The 19,294-nt window shown below is 49.4% G+C and overlaps 1 protein-coding gene across 2 annotated transcripts in view; it reads right to left on the reverse strand.

The window, feature by feature from the left end:
- The window catches only part of Cerk (ceramide kinase), a 44,264-nt gene that overhangs the window by 20,993 nt on the left and 3,977 nt on the right, over positions 1-19,294 (reverse strand). Inside the window, exons 2-3 of one of the 2 annotated variants that reach the window (XM_038343617.1) lie at positions 3,239-3,352; positions 2,182-2,304 (exon numbers count right to left, since the gene is read on the reverse strand). In XM_038343617.1, the coding sequence (XP_038199545.1) occupies positions 2,182-2,304; positions 3,239-3,352 (237 nt within the window). Of the gene's footprint in view, positions 1-2,082; positions 2,305-3,238; positions 3,353-19,294 lie in introns of both variants that reach the window. The other variant, XM_038343616.1, reaches the window with a different exon arrangement.

Genomic DNA, 19,294 nt, shown 5'->3' on the forward strand with positions numbered 1-19,294 from the left:
CATGGGTGCTGAGGAGAGGAGACAAGCAGACCCCTGAGGGCCAGCCAGCCTAGCCTACCTATTCGATGAGTGTCAAGGCCCGAGAGACACTGTCTCAAAATACAAACTGGAATATGCCTGAGGAATGACGCCTCAGAGGGGTTGTCCTCTGGCCTCCATAACGACATGTGTCCACACATACTGATACAGAGACAGACAGACTGACAGACAGACAGACAGGCACATGTGTGCAAGAAACAACAGAGCTCGAAGCTAAAAGTAGAGCAGCCGAGAGCAGAGACTGCTGCTGTTTGCTGGCTGTGTGTGTGTGTGGGGGGGGGTCCTGTGAGCTATAGAGAAGTAATAAATCTTCAGCATTCCAGGGGAGTCTGAGCCTGCAGGATCAGCCTCCATGACTCAGTCTCATGGAAACCAGACTTGGTGGGAGGTGGGCCAAGCAGGGAGTAAGGGTAGAGTGGGGTGGGGGTGGGGTGTGTGGGTATGGTGAGGGAGAAGAGTCTGGAGGCCAGTGGAGAAAGTTGAAGAAACTGAGGCAGCACAGAAGGTAGTAGCCACGGGACAGATACTTGAGGTGATCTTAAAAAGGGCAAAAAGTGGGGAACTCCAGTTCCAGGGAAAAAAACAGAATTCAGCAAAACAGTTCTGAGGCTACAGAGATGATGGCTCAGAGGTTAAGAGCACTAGCTGCACTTCCTAGAGGTCCTGAGTTCAATTCCCAGTAACCACAAGGTGACTCACAGCCATCTGTAATGAGATCTGGTGCCCTCTTCTGGCCTGTAAGCAGACATGCAGGCAGAAAACTATACATAATAAAATAAATCTTTAAAAAAAAAAAAACAGAAAAAAGATAAACAGTTCTAATCACCCTCAGGTATCGAGAGATGTGCTTCATGAACAGGTCTGGGAGTTGAGCAGTTTCAAATACCTTATAACCCAATTCTCCCCTCTCCTCTCCTCTCCTCTCCTCTCCTCTCCTCTCCTCTCCTCTCCTCTCCTCTCCTCTCCTCTCCCTCACCCCCTTTTATTATATTATGTACGTGTGGAAATAAGAGGAGACAACTTAAAGGAACTGGTCGTCTCTTTCTGGTTTATAGGCTCTGAAGAAGGAAGTGAGGTTGTCAGGCTTGGTGGCGAGTGGCCGGTCTGGAACTTGAAATCCCCCTGCCTACCTCCCAGGGGCTGGAATCACAGGCATGTGTCTTTAATTATTTGCTTTTAATTTTTTTATTCGTTTTTTATTCCTTTATTTAGTGTGAGCTTGCGCGTGTGCTCAAGAGGTAGCACACTCGAGTGCACACGTGGAATGTGTGGAGGTCAGAGCACAGCTTGAAGGATTTAGTCCTCTCCTTCCACCACAGAGGTCCTGGGAATTGAACTCTGGTCCTGTGTGTTGGGAGTAAGTGCCTTTATCCACTGAGCCATCTCACTGGACCTATAATATACTTTTTAAAAAATGCTTATGTACAATATTGAACCTATAGAATAGGTTTTGGGTTTTGGGGTTTTTTTGTTTTTTTTTTTTGTTTGTTTGTTTGTTGGTTTGTTTTTTGGTTTGGTTTTCCAAGACAGTTTTTCTGTAGCTTTGGAGCCTGTCCTGGAATTAGCTCTTATAGACCAGGCTGGCCTCGAACTCAGAGAGATCCGCCTGCCTCTGCCTCCCGAGTGCTGGAATTAAAGGTGTGCGCCACCACTGCCTGGCTGAATAGTTTTAACCTTTGTACATGAGGTTATAACATGACCCAGTGTTACAGGTGCAAAAAGAACAGGATGCCATGTTCAAGGTGACAGAGAAATAGTCCCTTAGCACAAGCTAATCAGGCAGTGGGCTCTGCTCATTTCAGAGGTCACACTCCCAGAAGGCAAGAGGTAGTTCCCCCACATCCTGCCCACGCCTCATTTGTACCCGGAATGTATTTGCCTCCACTCTGCTTATAGAGAAAGAAACTGAGGCTTTGGGGCCTGAGGGATTTGTCTTCCGTTCCCCTGCTCATAAGCAGGGGCTGCGCGTCTACTCCAGCTACAGCGTCTACACACTTCCACTCCTCCACTGTGGCCCTCTACCTCACAAACATAAAAACAAACCAAAGGGAGCCATCACGTCCACCTGGGTCAGGTCACTGAGTCCCGCGTGCCACCACAGCTGTGCTGCCTGGCAACAAATCCGAAAGCTCGCGCACGTACTCAGGCTCTCCAGCAGTTCACGAAGGGTGTGCAGCCACAGGTGACACAGCTGCTCGTCGGCACTCCAGAAGGTCACCTGTGCCGCCTTCCAGCGGTGATGGCGCGCTCGCTTCACACAGTGGACTGCACAGAAACCAACTCAGGTTAGCAGGGCCGACAGCCACGGCAGTGAGACCTGGCGGGGCTGTGCAAGCTGCAGGGCTCTAGGTGTCCCTGGTCTCCCACTGTCATCTCACGGCAGGAGTGCCGGGATCACCAAGCAACCACCTTGGGGAGTTCAGCTGGGCCCCCTTGCAAAAGATCCGCCCCCTCCTCCCTCCGCAGCTGGGCTAGTTGAGAGTTTACACCCGCTTTACAGAGGCTCAGATTAGGGCTAGAGGTTCTCATCTGATTACCCAGCTGCACTCTACCACCTGGCAGTGCAGCCCGAGGCCAGGGGGTGGGGCTAGAATATATAGAGGCAGGGACATTACAGCTGGGCTCCCTTTACGTGGCAAGAGGGAAGTCCTCCTGGGCTGGGTGAGGTTTTCCAAGGCACAGCCTACTGGGGGAGAGGTACCCACACCCCTGTAAGTTACCCCTCACTTATGTTCTGTAAAGAATCTCAATAAAGTTATTGGTTCCCTCAGAGTGACCTTTGGTGCTAAGTTGCCTGTGTTTGTCCTTGGGATCTCGGGAGGAGGGAGAATTTTAGCAACACATGGCAATCGCTTTACATTCTGAGCCATCTCCCCAGCCCAGAAAGTAGATGTAAACAGTCGCTATCAGAAAGTCTATGGGACTGGAAAGATGGCTCAGTGGTTAAGAGCACTAGCTGCTCTTCCAAAGGTCCTGAGTTCAATTCCCAGCAACCACATGGTAGCTCACAACCCTCTGTAATGAGATCTGGTATACAGGCTTACATGCAGACAGAACACTATATATGTAATTAATAAGTACATCTTTAAAAGAAAAATAAAGTCTATGAAGATAAGCCAATCACTGACCTGACAAGCACCATTCGCTGTTGTCTACATGGAGCTAAAGTGGGGCCTGGCAGGCGCCGAGGCTCCCTCACCTGTGAACGCGAACGGGTTTTCCATTTTCTGCCATCGGCCACTAGAGGACTGCTTCTCGTGAACATGTGTTTCCTCAACCGCGATGATCTCCGACACCGGCACGGAGCAGGCATCTGCAAAGATACCACACTTAGATCCAAGGACCCATCATTAGAGCTACAAAGACAGAGACCTGCAACTCCAAAGGCTGCAGATGCGCATTTCTCTTCTCATTAGACACCCAAACAGAAAGGAAGGCTAGGGCTGGGGAGACGGTTCGGCGGGTCAGAGTGCCTGCCTCCAAGCTTGAGGATCTGAGCTGGATCCCTGGGACCCGCATGGGTGGAAGGAAAAAACTAACTTCTTCAAGTTGTCCTCTGGAAACCACATGCACACCACGGCACCAGCCGACCTCCTGTCACTCCGAGCTAAGTAACAAGAGGCAGCTTGATGTCATCAAAAAAGAGGTACAAGCTGTGACTTTTCACAGGGTCTGCTCAGCATTTAAGCCACAATGCTGGGGGGGTCTCCTCAGTCATTTAAGTGCTGATCTCTTTGAGTCAGCCATTGTACTGTATGTGACATGTGCTCTGGACATGTTCTCTGTTCTGATGGGCAGAAACTGGCTTAGAAACCCAAGTGGAATGGGAGACATATAATACAGGGCCACCAAGTATTTGTGAGTCAGGGTCCAGCCTGTGGAGAAGGGTTCTGTGGAGAGACTGGAGTCTGATTGGAAGCAGAAGACAAGACAGGATGACTTGGATGGGCCCAGACAGAGCAGGGGGTCTCAACCTGTGGGTCTCAACCTTTTGGGGGGTTGCACATCAGATATCCTGCATGTCAGATATTTACATTACAATTCATAAGAGTAGCAAAATTATAGCTATGAAGTAGCAATGAAATAATATTATGGTTGGGGGGACATCACGACATGAGGAACTGTATTAAGGGGTCACAGCATTAGGACCACTGGCCAAGAGGATGACAGCTCCAGACAACCTTTGTGTTTCATCCTGTTGTTTTGAGATACATAGGGTCTCACTCTGCATGCCAGGTTAGCCACGGCTTCTCAATCCTCCCAGCTCAGTCTCCTGGGTGCTGGGATTACAGGTATGCTCCAGCATGCCTGGTACCAAACAATCTCTCAAGCCCAGAAGCCCAGAGAGAGGCCGACTGACCCAAACTTGTTTCAAGCACGCTGCAATTATCTGGCTTGGATCAAAAGGAAATTCTAGGCTGGGCACGCAGCCGTGGGAAATAACAGGCTCTGACAGAAGCTATGGGCTGAAGTAGTGTGGTCAGGAAAATAGAGAAGATTATAGACAGCGACGCCCTCTTTGAACACAGGCTGGACTCCAGGATGCTTCTTTATGAATCCCTCTGTGTTTTTGTACAGAAGAATGTTGCTTGCTATGGCTGGCTCCCTCGGTTGGCTCTGAACCCTGCAGCCTAGCTAAAACCCTTCCATCTCTGCAACAGCTAAATTAGCAAACCGTGTTGGGTAGGGCCTTGATCCTTTTGTGTTAGTCTTCAAGCTGTTGCCGTGGAAACTGGGTCATCAGGACCTGGGGAGGTGCAACCTGACCTGTGAAAGGATGGCAGTCCTGTCCTAGAGTCCTCAGAGGCATACACTCTAAGGAGGGACTGAGCTGAGCAGAATCAAGCCCGGTGCTGTGTGGAGCCTGCTGTGCCAAGCCGGGTCTGGAGCCACCTTCAGCTAGCTACTCAGGCAGCTGCTTCCTGGGGTTCTGATTCTTCCACCAGTGTGTCTCCAAAATTCAGTTTTTACCTGCTTCTGATTCTGCCCTCCCTCCTGACCCCTGCCCACCACATATGTGTGCATGCACGTGCGCGCGCGCGCGCGCACACACACACACACACACACACACAGCCCCTCACCACGCCATACAGGTGAGTGCTGCTGTTCAGGGCAGCCCTTGTGGCAGATATATCTTTCTTCCACAGCTAACCCACCTTCTGCATCTCTGGAGGAGTTAGCTTGGCCCTCATAGAGCGCCCTCCAAAGCTTGCACCGCTTGTAACCTTGCACTCAATTCCCTGGACCACCTGACTTCCGACTGTCTACCTCCTGTGACGTCAACCAGGCTCACAACAGGCCCCCAGGCGTAGGAACAGAACAGCAGCGAGGCAGTGACCAACCCTTCGCTGAAACTGCCTGTGCTTGGAGTCTCAGATCACTGAGAGCAGACCCCAAGGGTCTCCCCATGCCTCTACCTCACAACGGTGACTGTCCATAAGAAAAAGGTGATAGAAGTCACAACGGCTAAGCACAAGAGTGGAGTAAGATAAGCTTCCAATATTCAGAGGACTGAGAGGCAGGCGATGGCCATGTATTCCATCACGAAACAAAAGGTACCAGCTACCCACTGGACAACTCACTTTAAAGAGTGACCATGAGCCAAGCAGTGTTGGCACATGGCTTTAATCCCAGCACTCCAGAAGCGAAGGCAGGTGGATTTCTGAGGCCAACCTGGTCTACAGAGTAAATTCTAGGACAACCAGAAACCCTGTCTCAAAACAAAACAACAACAACAAAAAGTGTCGACAAGCCGTGCTTCGTCAACACATTCAGAGGCTTCAGAAGGAAGAAGGGGGCAGTGTCCTAACGTGTCACATGCTCTGCTGGCCAGACCCCAGAGGCCATGCTGCACCAGGGACACCACAAAGCCACGCAGCCCACATGCATTCCATAGATGCTGCGGCACACAGGCTACACCACGGCTCATGTGATATTGGCACTGTCCCTTTGTAGGAACAAAGCTCCAAAAACAGCATTGCTCAGGCACCCATGAGCATAACCCAAGGGTGGACTGGGAGGCAAAAATTAAAGAACTAGGGTAAGTCACATGAGGTGTCAGGAGGGACAAGCCCCGCGGGGAGGGGCTGGGGAGGTCTTGTGGTCAGGCGGGTGGCCCAGGCGGTTCTGGGAGCTGCAATAGGAAGAGCAGAGACAAAGGCATTGAGGGACAAGGAGCAGGGGATGCAGGGACAAAGGGATTCGGGCCTAAGAGACAGTAGCATCACCCTGCTGGGAACTGGGCTAAGTTGAAAGAAGGTAAGGGGTTAGACACTGTCGGTCATAAAAGGACAGTTCAATGCCAGGTTACTTCGGAAAACTGGTCTAGCCACGGAGCTCTGCCTCCTGCACCCCTGTGTAGCAGGCAAGGCCACCTCTGCACATGATGTCATGTTACAGGAAACCGATACTGTCACAGAGCTCAATGGGACAACTGAGTGAAGGCACTGGAGGAGACGGCAGGCGGTCCCCTCAGGGCAGCCTGCCCCTCCGACACACGCTCTGCTCTGCAGTCTAGACCATAGGGAAGGTGTCCACACACCCGGATGGCCTTGTGGACACCTGATGACATCAGCCACAGCAACTGATAGCGCACGGGGAACATTGGCAAATGACTGACTGAGAAATGGGAATCCCGGGTCCCTTCTGTTCCTATATGTAGGCCCATGTTTTTCTACATGGTATAACAGACAAGTTCTAGGGCCATGGTTAGTTTCCAAGGAGCAGCTATCCTGCCAGACCACCGGTGGCTACCTAACAAAAGGCTCAGGATGAACTGCTCCTTCTCTTTGTTATTATGTAGATCTCCTGGGATGAGCTGTGGATGCCAAGCTGGTGTGACTGTATTCCTGCATTCCCAGAAAGAGAATATTAATGAGCTCCCACCTTAGTTTACCTGGAGGAATAAATGGTGTTTGAATAATAAACACGGGTGATCTTTCAGGAATGAATGAAGCCTGAGACTCCCTTCCGATTTGCTGTGTAAACTGTCTCATTTTTTTCCCACGACTCCACATGGGTCCATTGAGGGAAAAGTAAGTTTTATGTTGGGGCATCGGACCCCGACACGTATAGAGTGCTAATATTTCTCTGGTGGGTGATCTCATACACTGCCAGCAAGGTCAGAAGGTCCACAGAGACTTGAGATGAGAAGCGCAGTTTCCCCAGACTTGGCGGCCCTCAGGCCTGTGTGACACTGGCACTGGTAACAGGCTGCCCTGCAAGGATCTTTTGCTATGAAGGAAAAGGAACAAGAGAGCCAGGGCTAGGCCTAGCTCATCTGGCCCAAGGATGGAGTCCTGTGCTGTCCAGGCAGCAGCTGGGATGCGCCCACAGCTGCTAATACTCTCATGCCTCTATGGTCCATGCTCGGAGCTTGCCAGGCAGCTTCTGTGCTGAGTGGAGTTACTCCAGGGTCCACAGGAGAGCATGGATGCCAATCATTAAACGAGTCCCCTTCCCTTTATAAAGGAATGGCCTGCTATCACTCTGGGCCAAATGTGCTCGATCACTACAAAGGATATTAAACTCCTTTCCAGGGTCCGACAGTCAAACTCAGGGCCAGCCTTAGCGCAGGAGCTGAGTGTCTGAGACACAATCTGATTGACAGATGCTCTGGTCCACAGCCCTCAGGACCAAACCCCCGTTAAGCAGTTCCTACCTGGCCCCACCTCGGTACCACAGTGCCCAGCTAATCCTGTCACTCACTCTGCTGGTCCCACACCTGACCTGGGGACACACAGTGCTGTTCCTGGGGCCCCCATCATTCAGAGAAGTGGCCCTGTTTGTGAGGCTGTCATCCTGAGAACATGAAAGTAGGGCCCCAACCTGTTATAGCGACAGAGCCATTTCACCCTAACCCGGTGCCCAAACACTACCCCGATGAAGCAAGCACCCACAAGGGTCCTTGCCTACCGCATCTGGAACTTTGGATGTATCCCCATCAGCCTGGCCAGTCCTGGGCCCAGCCTTGAACTCCTTATTACCAGCAGTGATTTTCAAATCCTCCACCACACTTGACCAGAGAGCCTAGTCAAAACGATGAGGTCCCCCCCTTGAGTGTCACCTCCTTGCAGATGGCATGAGGACATAAGCCCTTAAACATCACTATCTCATTCGAGCCAGAGCAAGTTTCAGCTCCTGGCACTATCTTTTAAGAAATCTACTAAGCACCCTTTTCTTTCAGCATCTAAGAGGTTAGAGTGCCACCTGCCTCCTCCCACCTCCGCTGCACAGGCCAGGTGAGCTTTGGCCCCTTCCAGTCATCCTTGCCTCATGATCCCTCCACCACTCCAGCTTCTCACCAGCCCACCCACCACAGCAGCGACACAAAGCAGGGTGAGGAAGATTGCCTTCAAGGGGTCTGAGGAGACAGTTCAGTAGACAGAGTGCTTGCTGTAGGAGCATAAGGACTCAAGTTCGATCCCCAGCACTTACTTAAAAAGCCAGTTAGTGTGGCATATACTTGTAACTCCAGGGCTCGGGGTGGGTGGGTAGAGGCTGGAAGACCCACGGGGTTCACTAGCCAGCCAGTCTAGTCCCAGCTCCCAGGAAGAGACACTGTCTCAAAATAAAATGGGGAGGGGGAGCTGGAGAGATGGCTCAGCGGTTAAGAGCATTGACTGCTCTCGCAGAGGACCTGGATTCAATTTCCAGCACCTACTTGGCAGTTCAAAACTTATCTGTATGTATAGTTCCAGGAGATCCAACACCTTCTTTTGGCCTCTATGGGCATCAGGAACCCATGGTACACATACATACATTCAGTCAAAACACTCACGCACAGAAAATAAATACAAAATTTTTTATTTTAAAAAAAGATTGGAGAGTGAATGGGGAAGATGCTTTATGTCAATCCCTGGTCTCTACAGATGCACACGTAACTTCACACACGTTTCCCTCACATGCACACACGAATGCAGACAGCACACACACCCGAACCCCCATGCATACACACACAGAGTCTTTGTTTTCCAAAACACTACTCCAGTTGGGAAGAGGAGCAAATGGCTCGAAGGTCTGGTCTCTGTTTAGGAAGGAGGTAGGCTTGTGCTTATGAGGACACTCTTCTAGATAGCACACCAGGGCGGGCCATTTTACCCGGCCTGGCACATCTTACAAATCTGTAGGTAGTTTGCATGTGTTTGGAGTTCAGTTCAGCAACGTTAGAACGGTCTGCCCTGGTCCCAGAGCTGTTCTATCTCTTTCCTGCCTAGTTCTTCCACCATGATGAAAGGAGCCTCTGCCTGTGACACAAGCTGGGCCCTTTCTCATTTCTAGACAGCAGAGCTAAACCTGAATGCACCTTCGTTCACTTTTTCCATTCACCACTCATCTTCTGACAGTAAAACAACGCTGGGGAGTTGGAGAGATGGCTCAGTGGTTAAGAATACTGACTGCTCTTCCAGAGGACCCGGGTTCAATTCCCAGCACCCACATGGCAGCTCACAACTGTCTTGTTAACTCCATTTCCAGGGGACCCAACAACCATGGCACACCACCAATGCACATAAAATAAAAATTAATTAATTAATTAATTAAAAAACAAGCAAGGCAAGGAGGTGGTGGTGTACACCTTTAATCCCAGCACTCGGGAGGCAGAGGCAGGAGGATCTCTGTGAGTTCAAGGCACAGAGTGAGTTCCAGGACAGCCAAGGTTACACAGAGAAATCCTGTATTGAAAAACAAACAAAGAAAAATTAAAAAAAAAATACTGATTCAAATAAGAAAATGTCATAAGTTCAACACTGTTCCTGTTCAATAAATCTTCCCAAACATGGACTGCAAATCTGTAAGTGAATCTTGGCTAAAACTCTGAATACTTTTGCTGACAATGGACAAATTCTCCTGCCCTTCTGTTCGGGCTGGGGTGACTCATGTGGGTGTGCAGCCCGCCCTGTTACATAGGCCATCGCATTCCAGAAAAGAGTCAGCTGCCCTGGGCAGGGGAGGCTGGCCTGCTGGTTCTTGTCATAGGGGGAATTTGCCAGTGTCTTCTCCACAGCCCGCTGCAGTATTTGCAGTCACCAGCTTGCCTCGTGGAGCGTACAGGCACCAGCTTCTCGCACTTGCTGGTCTGTTCTGTCTGTGTGCACCACGGTCACAGTGAGCTATGACAGAAAGCAGTGTCCTGGATGCCCATCGGTTTCTCACACGCCTCAAGGGCAACAAGATTCATCAGTGATCCACCCAGGTGTGCAACACATCTAAGCCCACACATATCAGACAAGGGCCAAGATAATGGGAATAAGCCACTTAGTAGGGCTGCCCATGGCCACCTGGGACGCCCAGGGCATAGAGATCAAGACAACAAACTGGATTCAGTGGCACACACCTGGAATCCCAGCCTGGGGAACTGGAGACAAGAGGATGAGAAGTTTGTCATCAAAGTCACAACTACTGCCAGTGAGATCTGCTGTGAGTGGGAGAAGAGGAGCCGGAACAAGAGAGCTGCACCCCTAGTGCCCTCTAGCAAAGGTCATACAAAGGCTGAGGCTACCTCCCCACAGAAAACATGTGTGAAGTAGCTCTAAGCACCTTGGCCTGCATGCACCCCTGACACCTGAGCAACAAGGGCGTCCAAGAGAGCTGGATGGGGACCAGGTCTCACTACCCTGCAATTAGACGGCAGTCAAATTTCCCTGGCAACAGGCCACTCCACTGCATTTGCCCCGTGAATACCTGACCTCCATTGAAACTGTGGGTAAGTACTCTGCACACAGGCCTCAGGGAATGCAGACGTACCACACAGGTCCGGCCTCTCTGAGTAACAATTCTCTTTTGAGAGTGGCCAGTCTGTCTGATCCCTTCCTGCTGGGCTTTTCCACGCTGATGCAAACTCCGCCTGTTGCATCATCAAGAGAGCTGACAACAGACAACAAAGGGACCTAGACACAGGAGTCACCAAATGGAAGCTCTGAGGTGGCTGTGGGCCTCCCGCCTGCTGAGGCACGCCTGAAGTCTTTGAGTCAGGTGCACAGAGGCAAGCTCTCAGGAGAGAGCCAATACAGAGCGGAAAAGCTTTGTGTCTGAAGCTAAAGCTGTGAGCTGAGCTCGGCGGGACAGAATATGGAACAATGAGGAGAGGCGGGTCCAAGAACTGGGTCAGTAGGAACAGTCTCTTCGGAAAACACAGGCACCTTTGACTCCTGAGATGGACTAACTGGCTGTGCTCTTCCCTTGCTCTTCCCTCTTGGCTATCAGATATGGAACCCACAGAAGGTTCAGAGAGGCAGAGGGACAAGGCAGCTGCCCAGGGTTTGAGGGCAGGAAAGGGACCCATGATTTCCTTTTGAACCAAACAGCTCTGATCTGGAGTGGAAGAAACCAGCCAGAAATGTCAGTGTGTACAGGCAAGAATGTCACCACGTGCCAGGCAGGGCGTGGCGTGGCAGCACATGCCTTTAATTCCAGCACTCAGGAGGTAGAGGCAGGTGGATCTCTGTGAGTTCGAGGCCAGCCAAGGTGGTTGGTTACACAGAGAAACCCTATCTCAAGAAAGAAAGAAAAGAAGGTCAATACAAGCCAGCCCCCTACAGCCACAGGGCAGGGCAGGGGTGTCCTCTCAGGACAGGCAGAGCCATGAACGAGAACCACCATGCCCCACTGAAAAGGCTAGCCCTCCCTTTCCAATCAAGCCAGCTGTGCTGTGCTTCAAGATGTAAGCACCTAAGAAGGGAAGCTAGAAACACTGTAATCATACCCACTCATACAAAGAAAGCAGGGGTTGTTGTGGGAGCTTGACCCGTTCAGTCAATGACATTTGAAGGTTACCTAACATGGGCATGGCTTTCTCTGCTACGGGAAAGGATAAGAATGGAGGTGGGGATGGGGGTGAGAGGGTGGAGGGCTTCTTCCGTGCCAGTCAGTGAACTGGTTCAGAGCTTTCTCCATCCTTCCATGGTGGATGAAGAGGCAGGGGCTTCGCTTCTCCCACTGTATCTGTGAGTGTGTGTGTTCCCTATTTCATTCCTTAATAAATAAGTTTTCTTCTGAAGCATCCATGGATTTCTCGCAATAGGAGTAGGCATGCTAATACCAGATAGACTTCAAACCAAAGAAACTCCAGAGATGGAGGGCCCATTGTATAAAGAAGAGATGTGGCAAGTCTCTGTGTGTGCATTAAAAACAGCTGTAGAATGTGGATGGTGAAAACCAGTAGAACTGATGGAGAAATAAATAAAATTCTAGCTGTCCCCCACACACAACAACAGAACACTGGAGTGGAAAGCAGAGAGCAGTGTGCAGAACTCAGCGTTGCCGTCACGCTTCAAGGACAAGGACAGTCCTCTAAAGGCGGTGAGGTACATCCTTCCTGAGAGCTAGCAAAACATACACCAAAACTGATACAATCTAGAAGTCTTGATCGGGTTCATTTTCTCGGCCACTTAAAGATTTAAAAGTCAGGAAAACCTTCAAGCAGAACAGGCAACAGCAGAGAAACCTCAAGCACCCTAGACAGAATCAGCAGTGGAAGGTCAGCAATTACTGGGGGTGGAGACACACACACACAACAGATACACACAGAGAAACACCCTCTGCTGCCCCAAATCCAATCTCTTCTCCAGGGCTGGGGTTTTAAAGCCTTTGAAGGGTTTTCCTCCCCTACTTTAGGCTTGGTCTGTTTGAAGAAAGCCGGGCTAGTTGGTTGGCCCAGAACTATTGGGCAGGCGATGTGTCCTGAGCAGGCCTTGAACTTGTTGAGCCGGTCTGTAAGCAGGAGGCCTTCTGCTGTGAGACAAAAGCCTATAGAGTGTTTTGTTTTGTTTTGTTTTAAGCTGCAGACTTTGGTTTCAAGTCAGGAGGGTGAGGAAGAAGCTAGTCATTTTGGAAATCCTTCACTTTTATTACCCAGCCATGGCCCCTCTCCCTAGCTGTCAGCCCAACAGAGTCTACCTCCTAGTCTGTCGAAACCATCTATCTAACCAGGAGACCTCAAAATATATTTCAACTATCTACCTTCCCAGGAGTCCCTGAGTTGTATAGTGTTATCCCCTCCCCTAGCAAAACACCCATCATGGCATCAGCTGTGGCTGCTGGCAAGAATCCATCTGCTATTTCCTCAGAGAAGGAGGGGTGGGGGAGGGTCACTGGAGCCATCCCAGCGATTCCAGCCATTTATATACAATTTCGCCCTAATTGGGGGTGGGGGGTGCTAGAGTGTATAGACTGGGGAAGGCAAGGGGAAGAAGGGGAAGGGAGCCATTATCCATGCTGGGTACAGACCTTCCAGAATGGCTCCTTTGGGGGATCACCCACACTCCTGCCATCTGTCACCTATGCCTTGTAAGTAAGCCTAACAGACTTATTGGTTCTCCAGGGTGAACTTTGGTGGAGTGGACTTGTTTGTAATTAGGGCCTTATGAGGTGGAGGGGCGACATTGCTTCATTCCCCTCAGGACAAAAATACTTGCAGCACCCCAGCAGGCAGACCAGGGAAGACTCTGGCCCTGTGTGTCCTTGCATCTTGATTGTAAACATTGACTGATTTAAATCTATGAACCCAACTGGTCTGAAAGAGGTGTTACGGGGGCTTAAGGCTCCGCCACTACTACTGTTCCTCGGAGGGGCTGAGTCCAGCTTGCCTCCCGCTTGCAGACACCTGCCACAGCTAGAAGGGAACCCCAAGCAGCAATTTTTCTAGGCATCAGTTGTTGGATTTTTTGTTTTTTAGGCTAAATTGTTTCTAGCCGTCTGGATTCAGTGCTTTTACAATTTTACAAGACAGCATGCTGTTAGCCCTTCTTTGCTAAAAAGAAAAGAAAAGAAAAAAAAAAAAAAGACAGGGCAGGGATGGCAGCCTACAGCCAACAGTTCAATTCAGGCTGCTGGCTGCCTTTGCAAATAAAGCTTTAATGGCACACAACCATGACCCTTTGTTGATATAGTGTCTGTGGCTGAGTAAGTAACTGGATGGCCCACGAAGCCAAAGAAGCTTCTGTTATTCCCATTTAGACAATGCTTGCCTTAATGTCACACTTTATTTTTATTGCACAGGGTCTCACAGCTGGTCCCCGGGGGGCCTGGCTCTTTCAAGCCTCTTAGCCTCAGAGAGCTGGGGTCACACCCACTTGCTAACTTGTTTTAGATTACCAAAACGTAAGCACGCAGTCAGAATGATTATAGGTTATGTAATTCAAGGACTGCTAATAGGCTGGTCAGCTCTCAAGAGTCACGGAACCACCAGCAGAGGCGGCTGTGTGGATGCTCCCTCCCAGCCTCGGCCTGACTAGACGTCTCCAATCCAAAGGTCTCCCACAGTCACTGCACTGATCTGGAAGGAGACTGTTTCCCACATGGGCTGACATTATTAGCATTTATCTCCTGTGCAGATTCAGAGGAAATGCATGTCATTGACTTTATGTAAACTGTCTGTTTCTGTTGCTTCTGACCTCATAAAGGGACATGACTGGAGTCTGCACAGCTCTGTTCAGTCGACACCTTATAGGCAGCAATGTACCCCAACATCCTTCCTGCCAGGGCAGTGAAAGGGTTTGCACAACCCTTCAGCCTCCTCATACCTGGCTGGCCTCCAACCCACATTCCTCTAGGGCATGGTTCTCAACCTTTCTAACACTGTGACCCTTTAAGACAGTTCCTCATGCTGTAGTGACCTCCTCACACACACCATAAAATTATTTCAGTGCTACTTTATAACTGTAATTATGCTACTGTTATGAATCGTAAAAAAATATCTGATATGCCGGGCGGTGGTGGCGCACGCCTTTAATCCCAGCACTCGGGAGGCAGAGGCAGGCGGATCTCTGAGTTCGAGGCCAGCCTGGTCTACAAGAGCTAGTTCCAGGACAGGCTCTAGAAACTACAGGGGAACCCTGTCTCGAAAAAACAAAAAAAAAAAATATATCTGATATGCAGGATATCTGATATGTGATCCCTGTGAAAGGGTTGTTTGGCACCTCCCCCCCCAAGGGGTCTCGACCTCTGCTTTAGAGGGAAGGAAAGGTGGGTGGACAACACAGGCACAAAACCCCCTCCTCCCTCTCCTGCTTCTCATCCATGATGACCTCTGTAACCCTACCATGGCAACACTGGGGCAACCTCTGCATCTCCCATCCTGATGAGAGAGCATCGGGGACCAAGTCAGGGGCCAAACCCCCTGGTAGAAGAAGGGCCTGAAGTCTGACTCCACTGCTGAGCAAGGATAGTGAGCTGTCCTTCACATTGCGTCTACTCAGAGGATGGAGGGGCCCTGAGGAGTGAGGAGGCAGGCAGAAGTGGACTCTGGCACGGAGCCTGCCCCAGAGAAGGACAGAGATGAAAGGAACACACCACAAAAGACAACACACACACACACACACACACACACACACAATGCCTAGTAGAGGAAAAGCCCCCTGAAGGGCAAAGCCCATTCTGAATCCTGAAGGACTCTGGGCTGGAGCGAGAGGAAGGCTGACTTGGGAAAACACCTTGGTTAGAGAGGACCACGAGTGAGAAGAGCCAGGGACCCCAGTGTGTCACCCATGGCTCGGCTCTGCTGCAGAGCAGGTGTTGGGGGAGGTGAGCTAAGGTCGGGGCTGTCATAGAAGACGGTGCATGGCATGCAGCCTTGGCAGGTGGGCAGCTGTGGTTACACAGAGGGGTGTCAAACATCCGCAGCACAGACAAGCCAGCAGGACTAACCTGGCAGAATTGTTTCTTCAAGCTTCCCACCCTGATGTCTGGGGTTCATCTATCATAGGAGCGCCCCAAGGGGGGGGGGGGGGATAGAGAACAGAATGTAAAGGATCCAAGGCCAAGGTCAGAGGTCGGAGGACAATGAACTTGTAGGCAGCAGCTGTCTGAACCGTTTTGTGGCCAAAAGAACAGAACTGGACTCGGTGAAAACAGAGAGGAGGTGTGAGACCAGGGAAAACTGACACACAGAGAGCCCAACACAAAAGCAGCCAGCTCACGGGCCTCTGTGTGGTGTGAAATGGTGGCTGTCTCCAGTTTGACAGTTGGAACCAAATCTTAAGAGAGCAGAGGCAGCTCTTTCCTGTAGCTGGCAACATGGAGGCCACATGACGCCTGGAGTCACTGTAAGAGGCTAAACCAACAAGAGTGTCAAAGCTCTGGCAGCCTTCCTCATGTCCCCAGATGGGTAGACGCAGTCAAGCTGTCCAAACATAACGGACTTGCTCCTATGATGAGAACTGGCTCCACACACTAGGCGCTTCCACACCACAGCACCTGTGCCAACAGTACTGGGGGTGGGCTCCATGACCAAGATTTATGGGGCCCACAGAAAACACTGGCAGGTCTAGCCACTTAGAGTGTGGCCTACCATGTCCTTCAAGACCTACAGGGGCTGAAAAATGGAAGAAAAGGTCCAAGATGAGGGTCTCAAGCTAACAGCTCAGGGGCAGATCTGGACAGAAGCACTGGACAGGTGGCAGCTGCCAAAGAAAAGGACTAAAGGATCGGTGTTAAAAAAATTGCTGGAGAGAAGGAGAGGGCTGACAAGATTGAGGGCAGGTTGGGGAAATGTAAAGGAAAAATATCAGCAAGGTCTCAACAAACACAGACATTGTATCTTTTTTTTTTTTTTTTTTTTTTTTTTTTTGGTTTTTCGAGACAGGGTTTCCCTGTAGTTTCTAGAGCCTGTCCTGGAACTAGCTCTTGTAGACCAGGCTGGCCTCGAACTCAGAGATCCGCCTGCCTCTGCCTCCCGAGTGCTGGGATTAAAGGTGTGCGCCACCACCGCCCGGCCAGACATTGTATCTTCAAGAGTAAGGAGCACCCTACAAAATAATGTTTGGTTTCCTTAGAATACATAGTCAAAAATGGAATTGAGGGCGTGGACAGTGGAGTGTGCTTTGTTAGCAAAGCAGGCACTTAGCATGTGTGAGGCCCTAGGTTCCACCTTCAGCACTGAGAAAGGAAGAAACAATTAGATGCTGAGTCAAAGAAAATAATTTTCCTATTTTCAAGCTATTGAGATTGCTTTCCCAAAACAGCAGAGCAGTTACTGCTCTGGTCCTCTCACTGGGGTTCCTGAAGCACCTGCAGCAGGGATGCTCTGCAGCTCAACCTCCCAGTCCACAGACTGGGGACAGCATCCCTGTGGCATCCTCTCAGGTGCATGGCCTCCACTCAGGCCTCTGTTTCCATGAATGGCATCTATCTGCCAATCATCTATTCATTTATCTTTCATTTATCATCTACCCACCTATCAATAATCTATTGTTTACTTGTCTATCAATAACTTAATTATCTATCAGTTATCTTTTTATTAATATGTCTATCAATTATCTACCATCTATCTTTCTACCATATCTCTATTGATAATTTATCAGTCACCTAGATGTCTATCATCTACTCTTTCAATATTTTTGTTTATGTCTTTGTCTTTCAATATTTTTGGAGACAAGATCTCACTATGTAACCCCAGGTGGCTTTGAACTCATGTCCTCCTGCCTCCATCTCTCAAGTGCTGGGATTATAGGTGTGCATTTCCATGCCTGGCTCCACTTTCCTTCCAATTTCATTTTGTTTTGAAACAGGGCCTCACTGTAGAGTCCAAGTTGGCCCCGGTGGTCATCCCTTTCCCTCCCAAGTGCTAGGATTATAGATATGTACCTGATTATGGATATGAGACCTGACTTTAATTTTCACGGATGCTTAAAGCTTTTTAACTTTTTAAGCTTTGCCATCATTTTTATTGCGGGCACACACATACACACACCTTTTTCTTAGTTTTGGTATCTTACCGAAGTTTTTTGTTTATATGATTGGTCGGTTGGTTTTTCAAAACAGGGTTTCTCTGTGTGTAGTCCTGGCTGTCCTGGAACTCACTCTGTAGACCAGATTGGCCTTGAACTCAGAGATCTGCCTCCCGAGTGCTGGGATTAAAGGCGTGCGCCACCACTGCCTGACATCTTACAGTGTTCATGTAGTCACATAGTTTAGCCTTTCCTGTTTCCATTTAGGCTAGGAAGGCCTGCCCCCATCCACAGCATCTTGGGTTTCTTGTAAGAATTTGTTTTATACAATCATCTGGAATCCCTCTTACTAACTTTAAGAAACTCCCTCCAAATAGTCATTTACAAGGGTATTAGCGAGCCCAATAGGGTTCATGCCTCTACTTCCAGAATTTGGGAGGCTGATGGCTGTAAAGTAAGACCTAATCTCAAAACAGCAACAACAAAAGTGTAGTAGTGACTTTTCACATAATAAAACAAATTTATAAAAAAAAAAACATATCTCGACACAGTCCTTTTCCTACATCTGGCTTGATTCTACTTGTTCCTTTAAAGTTGCACACAAGAGAAAGGAAAGCAGATGACCCCAAAGGATCCCAGAATGCTTACTCACACAGACAGCCAAAGACAGAAACAAGTCCAAGAAGTCGGCAACATGTAAACTATGTGTATGCATGCATGTGAACACACACACACACACACACACAAACTATTTAAGCCAAAAGAAGTAATTACAGTTATGGAGCCAGGCAGTGGTGGTATGTGCCTTTAATCCCAGCACTCGGGAGGCAAAGGCAGGCAGATCTTTGTGAGTTCAAGGCCAGCCTGGTCTACAAAGTGAATTCCAGTATACAGCCAGGACTGCTACACAGAGAAACCCTGTCTTGAAAAAAAGCAAAAATAAAGCCAGGCAGTGGTGGTGCACTTCTTTAATCCCAGCACTTGAGAGGCAGAGGCAGGTGGATCTCTGTGAGTTCGAGCCAGCCTGTTCTACAAGAGTTAGTGCCAGAACAGGCCCCAAAGCTACAGAGAAACCTTGTATCGAAAAACTAAAATAATAATAATAATAATAATAAGTTAATTAATTAAATGAAAAATAAAACCAGTAAGGAGAGATGGGAGCTGTGTGTGATTGTGTTTCTATTAACCACTTGCAGAGTGAAAGCCATCCCTTGGAGACAGCTGGGCAGAGAGCTACCTCAGAACAGCACAGGGGGAGGAAGAGGTTCTGGGCTGCGGCTCCTGTGCCCTATCTTGGCTGTGTTTACACAGGTGCAGAGTTATCAAAACACGTCGAACTGTGCCCTTAAAATATGAGGATTTTATTGCAGGAGAGGCAGATCTCGGTGAAGCTGCTCTTTTAGAAAATACCCTTGTTTCACAACAGTAAGATAATATGGAAAACAGGCTGCAGTTATTTACCTAGCTCCCCCCCATACCACCCCCCCCCGTCTCGTGCGTATTTGCATACGCAATCACACCGAGCATTAAGTGCTTTGTATGCATGATAGTAATTTTTCTGCTTTCTAGATTTTTTTACAAGATTTATTTTT

The sequence above is a fragment of the Arvicola amphibius genome, chromosome 9 (genome assembly GCF_903992535.2).
Source record: "Arvicola amphibius chromosome 9, mArvAmp1.2, whole genome shotgun sequence".
Taxonomy (NCBI): Eukaryota; Metazoa; Chordata; class Mammalia; order Rodentia; family Cricetidae; genus Arvicola; species Arvicola amphibius.